Source organism: Buteo buteo, chromosome 6, assembly GCF_964188355.1.
Source record: "Buteo buteo chromosome 6, bButBut1.hap1.1, whole genome shotgun sequence".
Taxonomy (NCBI): Eukaryota; Metazoa; Chordata; class Aves; order Accipitriformes; family Accipitridae; genus Buteo; species Buteo buteo.
Window position 1 is genome coordinate 38,741,978 of NC_134176.1, and position 7,585 is coordinate 38,749,562.

At 56.9% G+C, this 7,585-nt stretch overlaps 1 protein-coding gene across 1 annotated transcript; it reads right to left on the reverse strand.

Annotated features, from left to right (window-relative positions):
- CCDC177 (coiled-coil domain containing 177) lies at positions 1–5,797 on the reverse strand. The gene is made up of 2 exons (XM_075030504.1): positions 5,636–5,797; positions 1–4,985 (listed from the first exon to the last, which is right to left on the reverse strand). Exon 2 carries the CDS (start codon positions 4,975–4,977, stop codon positions 3,055–3,057), a length of 1,923 nt encoding a protein of 640 aa, XP_074886605.1. The 5' UTR covers positions 4,978–4,985; positions 5,636–5,797; the 3' UTR covers positions 1–3,054.
- Positions 5,798–7,585: the final 1,788 nt, after the last annotated feature.

Sequence of the window (7,585 nt, forward strand, 5' to 3'; positions counted from 1 at the left end):
TGTCTTTTGAAAAAAAAATATTTTTTTCTTAGATTGCACATTCAAAACTTGAGCTGCACACTGCATGGTATAGGAACAGTAGTTTGCCAATCCAATTACCGCCACGTAGGTGTGTTTTAATTAGTTCGGCTGTAGCCCCAAGGTGTCAAACTCAGTCAGCAGCAGAAGATGGACCCCAGGTGTAATTACAGTCAGTGGCCAAGACACATCTCCTGGGCTGTAAAATGTTCTCAGTCCACACTGGAAATGCCCCATCAGAGGGAGGTTTGGACAAAGCCTTCAGGTAGCTTGCAGTAGACCTTTAGGGAAAAACTGCTGTTCCAGTTAGAGACTCTGTCTGCTCATTCGTCCACCACATTTTGCCCTCTTTTCACTGTTTCCCAGCTCTCCCCATTTGCCCTCTGCTAAATGGATCGAGCAGTGAACTTTAACCACAGCGTGATGACGCAGGGAGCAAGAGCCCTCATATCCATGCTGGCAGGCTTTCTCTGCATCCCCAAAGGCTACAAACAAGGTGAAATGTTGGCTATGCTGGACTCACTGCAGGTTTTATCCCAACTCTAGTGCTGCCAGGGAGCAAGGAAGTTTTGTGCAGGCTGGATTTGGGCCATTGGGCATCTCTTTTCTAGGTCTTTGCAGCTACAACAGCACACATGGATCACTGTGGTACAAACAACACGTGACGACAACTGTTTTTTATCAAGGACCTTGTCCGGTGTTACAGCAGGATTGGTTTCACTGTTCAAACTGATTGCTGTTTTGAGGAGGAGGGTGAGGGGACAGACTCCTAGCTGGAAACAGTAACATAGCTGGCAACAGTAACACAGCTGTCCTTCCCACAGCTACCATTATTTTTAGATTTTCGTGTTAATAAGTGCTTTTCACCAATGGATATGTTTTACTTTAATAACCACTCAAATAAATAAATAAATAAATAAATAATAAAAATAAATAAATAAATAGTACTTTGTGCTTTGTTAGCATCATTTGTCCGAAGTCTTTGAAGCGTTCTGCCAAGCCGAGTGTTACTATTTCCACCAAGTCCCAGCAATCCCAAGAGCCTGACTCTGCTTCCCTTTATATCAATAGGAGCAAGCCCAGCCCCTGAGGACTTGCCTGGCGTTACACAGCGAGCCAATGATTGACAGAGCAAACATCGCTCAGGTGCCCTACTTTCATGCTGCCTGCCCTCAACAGCACCAATTGTACCGTGATTCAAAGAAGAGCAAGTTCCATCAAAATCAAAGAAAATCCCTACTCGCTTAATTTTCAACACTGTTTGTACAATGTCTCCAGCCTTGCAGGGTACCAGGTTGTGCTTGGTCTACTGTTGTTGTTGCTGTTCACTTAACACCTTCTGTAGAGAGGTTTTTTACCCAGTGTCACCTCCGACTAAACTCTGGTAAGTAATCTATGCGTGCAGGACTGCATGCCTGTGCCATATGTCAACCTTCTTCTGGTTTTCTCTTCTGCTGTGTTTTTTGTCAGAGACATCTGTAAGGAAGCAAGATCCTGGCTGTTCTTGCTGCTTCTCCCCCACGTTCCAGGTCTGATGCCATCCAGGTGTCACGGATGATGGAACAGAGAGCTTGTGCTGCCCGGAGCCAGAAAAAAACCAGCAGAAAGTGCCTGGTTTGGATGCGTGCTCATAACTGCAACCCAGCAGAGAGTAAACATGGAAACCTGGAGCAGAACGCTGTCTTTCTTGAATGCTGTGCATGGGGCATAGGTAGGCTTTTCACATTTCCTGTGCATTAAGGGCAGAAGGACTCAGTTACCTCTAAATGGTACCGAGTTAGTTACAAAAAAGCCGTGATCCTCATCTAAGAGAATCTGTCATGTACCTTATTTTGTGCATCTACTCTTTTTTATGCCCTCTATAAGAATACAACTGTTAGCACCAGTGGACAGGCAAATGCTGCCCTGCTCAGTAGACGATGATAAGAGCTGGGTGAATGTCTCATTGCAAGCAACTCACAGAACCATTAGGTTGGAGAGGACCTATGGAGAACACCTGGTCCAACCTCCTGCTCAAGGCAGGACAAATTGGACAAGGTCGCCAAGGGTCTCCTCAAGTTTTGAGAACTCCCAAGGGTGGCAATTTCTCCATGCAATCTGTTTGCAGATTTCCATTTACAAATGGATCCGCATGTTTGCCACAAAGGTCAGTTTCCACAGGTTCATTCACGTATCTTAATGAACAAGTGGGTTGCGTGGGTGCCTGTCAGTTTATAGATCGCCCACAAACTTCTCTCCTCTCTCCCCCTCCAAAAGAAAATAATAAATTGTACAAATGTTTGCAAGAGAAACTTGGAAAGGAGGGGTGAGGATAAAACCAGGAAGGGCAAGAGTTGCAAACGGCAAAAGTGAAATTGTATTTGTGAGCACTTCTATCAGCTTCTGCCCAGCTCTGATCCTAACGTCTACTTACATGGTGTTACGAAGTCTTGATCTGTGCTTTCTCTAGCTCGGCACCAGCAGCGGGTGAGGGGCACTAAGGGGCATATGGCGTTCTCTACTCTAGCCCTCCTCACCTTCGGCATGGGAGCACAGTGGCTTTGAAAATGCAGTCCTGTAACTTAAACCAAGTTGCCCGTCACTCAAGCCAGAATCAGCTGGGGTGGTTTTGGTTCTTAGTCAGTAGGCTCTAGCAGTCAGTAGTCTGTGTTGTCTGCTTTTCCAACTGAAAAGAGTGCAGTTGTAATCAGCTCCGCTGTAGACAATCAATCGGTAACTCAGAGGCTTCAAGCAGACTTCTTTTGCAGCCCTCTCTGAGAAGATGCATGTGCTTGTGGGGTAGAGGACAGAAGAACTTGCTTCCCCTCTGTAAAGATGACTGAGGTCAGTCCTTAAAACACACCCAGAACAAAAACATATTTTAAACAGTATGTGAAATAGCTGCCACGTTTTTGTGCGGTACCCTGCTCCCCCAAAATAAGAAATTAGGGTGGTTGTCGGTTGTTGTTGCTTTTTAAATGTTAATGCGGAGGAGCTTTCTGATGCATCATGATGGACAACTAGTGATGTATCTCCACTCATCCATGACAAGGTCTTTCATTTCTTATTCAGGTGGGCATGCAGTTCTGCTTCCAAGGCCATCTTGTCAAAGGTGCGCGTGTTTGTCTCCTCCCGTACCTTTTCCCGGACATGGAAGGATGCCCGAGCGACAGACCTGGCATTTTCCAAGACAGTCTTCTTCTCCTTGAAGATCTGCTCGCTCCTCTCCAGCTTCCTCTCTATAGAGAGGAGGATCTCCCTGCGCCGTAAGTCCTCGTACTGTTCCACCTTTTGCTTGTTCATCTTCTGCACCTTCTCCTTCTCCAGACGGCTCAGGACCACCTTGCGGGCTTTTTCTTGGACGGCCTCTTCGGCCACCTGGGCAGCATGCTGGAGCTTTCTCTCTGTCTCCCTGGCCAGGGCCTCCAAGTGCTCCTTCTGCTCTCTTTCCTTCTTCTCTGCTGCCAGTTTGGCTCTCTGGATCTGCATGTCCTCCCGCCTGGCCTTCTCCCTCAGCTCCTGGTTCCTCTTCTCCACTAGCTGCTCGTAGTTCTCCTGAGCCTTCGTCAAACTCATCTCCAGGGAGGCCTTCAGCATCTCCTTTTCTTCAGCCTCTTGCTTGGCCAGTTCCTTGAGCAAGGCCTCGTGCTTCAGCTTCTCCGCTTGGTTGAGCAGTTTCTTCTCCTTCTGCAGCTGCACCTCCTTCTTCAGCCTCTTCTGCGCGGCGGTGGACAGCTTCTCTTGCAGGAGCTGCTCCTCTCGCTCCCGGTGCTCCTTCTTGCCCTCCTCCTTCGCCTTCAGGTTGTGCTCCTGATGGAGCTTCTTCTGCTTGTCCTCCTGGACGGCCCTCTCCAGCCTCTCCCTCCGCAGCCGCTCCTGCTTCTCCGCTTGCTCCCGCCACCTCTCCTCGCACACCAGGCGCTGCCTCTGCTTCAGCAGGGCGGCTTCCTCCTGCTCCTGGCTCAGCCTCCCGCGACGCTTCTCCACCTGGCTCTCCCACATGCGCTGGCCCTGCAGGAGGGCCCTCTGCTTCTCCTTCTCCTCCTGCTCCTTCCGCCGCTCCGCCAGGCGCCGCTGGCTGTCCCACTGCAGGTGGGCGGCCTGCCGCTGCTCCCGCAGCAGGCTGGCCTCCTGGTGCTTGGCGATCATCAGCGCCGCGATCTTCTTGTCCCTCTCGGGCACCTCGGAGAGGCCCTTCCTCCTCCTCACCTCCCTGACGATCCTCTCCACCCTCTGCGCCGTCTGCGGCGAGTGGCTGAGGTCGCCCAGGCTGAAGCTGCGCCCCAGCAGGGAGCCGCTGCCGCCGGCGGCCGCCCCCCGGCCCCGGCCGCCCGCCTTGCCCCCTTGCCCCCGCAGGCTCTCCCCGCTGTAGGAGGACGAGGCCCCCGACTCGGAGGAGGTCTTGCCCCAGCTGCCCTCACGGCGCTTCTGCAGCGAGTCCAGCGAGTGGCTCTTGGCCTTGGCGCCCCCCGACGCCCCGGCCTTGCCCCCGCCATGGGGCCGGGGCCCGCCGGCGGCTGAGGCGGCGGCGGCCCGGGGGGCGGCGCGGGCGGCGGGCGAGGGCGGCAGGCTGCCGAGGGGGGCGAGGATCCGCCTCTTCTCCTCCCGGATAATCCTCTCCCGCTCCTCCCGGCACTGCTGCAGCTTGCGGCGGCGCTCCCGCTCGTAGGCCTCGTAGAGGCCGGCGGCCACCCGCATGGAGCGCCCGGGGGCCTCCCGCAGCAGTTCCCCCAGCGCCCGCGGCAGCAGCTCCACCGGCCGCACGGCGCAGCGGGCGCAGGCCTCCAGCGACCGCGGGCTGGTCAGCACGTACCGGCTGCCCTCCGCCGCCGCGCAGTCGAAGTTGTACAGGTCCAGGTGCAGCAGCGGCGACTGCTCCCCGGGCCGGGCCGGCTCTCCCCCCGCCGCCGCCGCCGCCGCCGCTGCCCCCCCGGGCGCCGGGCAGGGCTGCGGGGGAGGCTCAGCCGGCGGCTCCACCATGGCTCGGCCTGCAAGGGAGAGAGCGGCGGCGGGTGAGCGGGGCGGTGGGCGCAGGGACCCCTTTTGTCTCCCCGGCAAGGCGCAAGGGCAGGGCTGGGCGGGGGGAGCTGGAGAGGGGTGGTGGGGGTCTGCCTGCCCCCGGGGGGGGGGGGGTGTGTTTGGGGAGGGAGGGGGGCAGGTCGCCTGGGGTGTTGGGGGGGGGCGGTGTTTGGCGGAGGGGGGTGCGTGGGGCGGGGAGATGCGTTTGGGCGGTCGGCGGGGGTGTTGGGAGTGTCTGCTCGGGCAGGGGGGGCGTTTTTAGGGTGCGTGGGTTGTGCGTGGGGGCGATGGGCGTGCGGGGGGTGCGTTCAGAGCCCCTGCGGCACGTTCGGGCCGTGGGCGCCGGCTTGCTCGGCAGTGAATGGGGGTGCGGGGGGAGCACGGCGTGGGTCTGGGCCAGAGGCGGGGGAGTTTGAGACTGGGGGGGGACGGACGAGGACGCTTGCGGTGCACCGGGCTCGGCGGAGCGGCGGACGGGGGCGTCTGGGCTGTGAACGGGGACGGGGGTGCGCGGGGGCGTCAGGCAGGGCTGCGTGCGGGACCGGGACCTCCCCCCCCCCCCCCACCCCGGGCCGGTGCCCACGGCGCAGGACGGAGCCCCCCCCCCCGCTGCACTCACCGGGCGGGCAGCCCCGCGCTTTGTCTCGGTGCCGGCAGCCTCGGGGATCAGGCGGGCGGCGGCGGCTCCTCCATGGCACCCCGGGCCCCGCTCGGCGCCCCCACCTCCGGGGCGGCGGCGGCGGCGGCGGGCACGGCGGCCGCCCGCAGGCTGCGGCGCCCCGCGCGGGGGGCGGGCGGAGGCGGGCGCGGGGGGAACCCGCCCCGCAGCCCCGCGGCGGGGCCGGGCCGGGCCGGGGGCAGCGGTGCTGCCGGGCGGGGGTCCCCCCTGTCCCTCCCCCGCGCTGCGAGGGGCCGGGCCGGGCGCTGCTGCGGCGGGAGCGGCGCCGGGGCTGGCTCGGGAGGGCGGCAGACGGCCGGCCCGCCGGGCGTGGGTCCTTCCCTGCAGGCGTCCTCCATCCCTGCGTGCGCATCCCTCCATCCCTGCGTCCTGCCGGGCACTTGCCCCTCTGAGCCACCCATCCTTCCTTCCCCATCCGAGAGGCGCTTTCAGGGTCGTGCCCCCTGTTTGGCAGTGTGCCTGCACGCGAACAAGCCCACCTGTATTGAGGGTTAATATAAAAATGGATAAAAGGGGTGTAAGAAGGAGGAGGGGATGCTAACCCAGTTTTACAGATGGCAGACTGAGCCACGGGGAGATGAAGGTGCCTGCCTTGGGCCACCTAGGGAATTCATGCCAGAGCTGGAAAAGAAAGGCGCAGCTCTCAAATTTCAGTTCAAAGCAGTTTCCAGCCATGAAACCCTATTCCCTTTAGTGCTAACGTGAGCTATTACTTGCTGCAGGGATGTGTCAGGACTGACAAAGGGGGAACGAGAGTGATGTTATAGGCAATACGACGCACCTTTTCAGGTGCTGACTTTGAACATGCTGGTTGCAGTTACTTTGATAGATCCCCCGTTTCTACAGGGATCCTGGGCTCAGCAGCCTCAGTGGGGTTGAGGAATGCCCTGCTCTAGAAATACCGTTTAGGAAAAAGGGGATCGCTACTGGTTGCGGAGCTGCAGAGCATCTGTGCCACACAGTGGAGCCACTCTGACTTTGTCAGGCAGAGGACAGTAGTAGCAAATGCACCATTAGCCACTGTGTTACGACTTCAATGCTTTTCAGCAATTTCTCATTTAACCTCTACAGGCGCAGCTTAATCTGCTTCGCTTTAGTAAGGAAGGACATGGCACTCAGCAAAGGACTTCCAGGATGGCCTGGGACAAGGATACAGAGCAACAGAAGGACTCAAGAAAGGCCTCGGGAGTCCTTGGGAGAAAGCCGAAGAGCTGCAGGTTGGTTGTGGTTTCATATTGTACAGGCAGAGACTTCGAATCATGCTCATCCCCGTGCTGATGAATGCACACAGTAATGATGCATCTGCAGCGAGTGGGCAAACTCCACCAATAAACCATATTGACTAATCTGATCTCATTCATTCGTCATCATCATAGTCTGCAGGGGACGGTTATAAAGCTTGGTAATTAGTTACGTGAAAAATCCTCAGGCCAGGGAACAGCTCTCTGCTGTCTGAAGAGCCCAGCTCACTGGCTGATGGGGCTAACCATTAATACTAGCTGCAGCACTGTAGCTGTCAAGCCATAGCTGTGTTCCCTCATCATGGAAAATATTAAGCTGGTAAGCATATATGCCAGGTAAGGTGTGGGCTTCTCGGGGCTTTTGGCAGGTTGCTGTTTCAGCCTCCAGTGATGCTGTATTTGGGCCTTGATCTTTCAGGTTTCCTCGTGGATCTTTAGGAGTCCTATAAGTGGTCTCCCAAATGCCATTGGGAGGGGATTTATCGGGAGATTTTAGAAGCAGCTGGGTATGACTTTAGGAGACATTAACACACACTATCCACACATGGAGTCATACCCCTACCTCATCAAGACTAAAGGAGATTTGGGATGGGGCAGGAGGAGATCTCTGGAGGAGTTGAAGAGGATCATTGCTAGTGAGTCGTTTTCC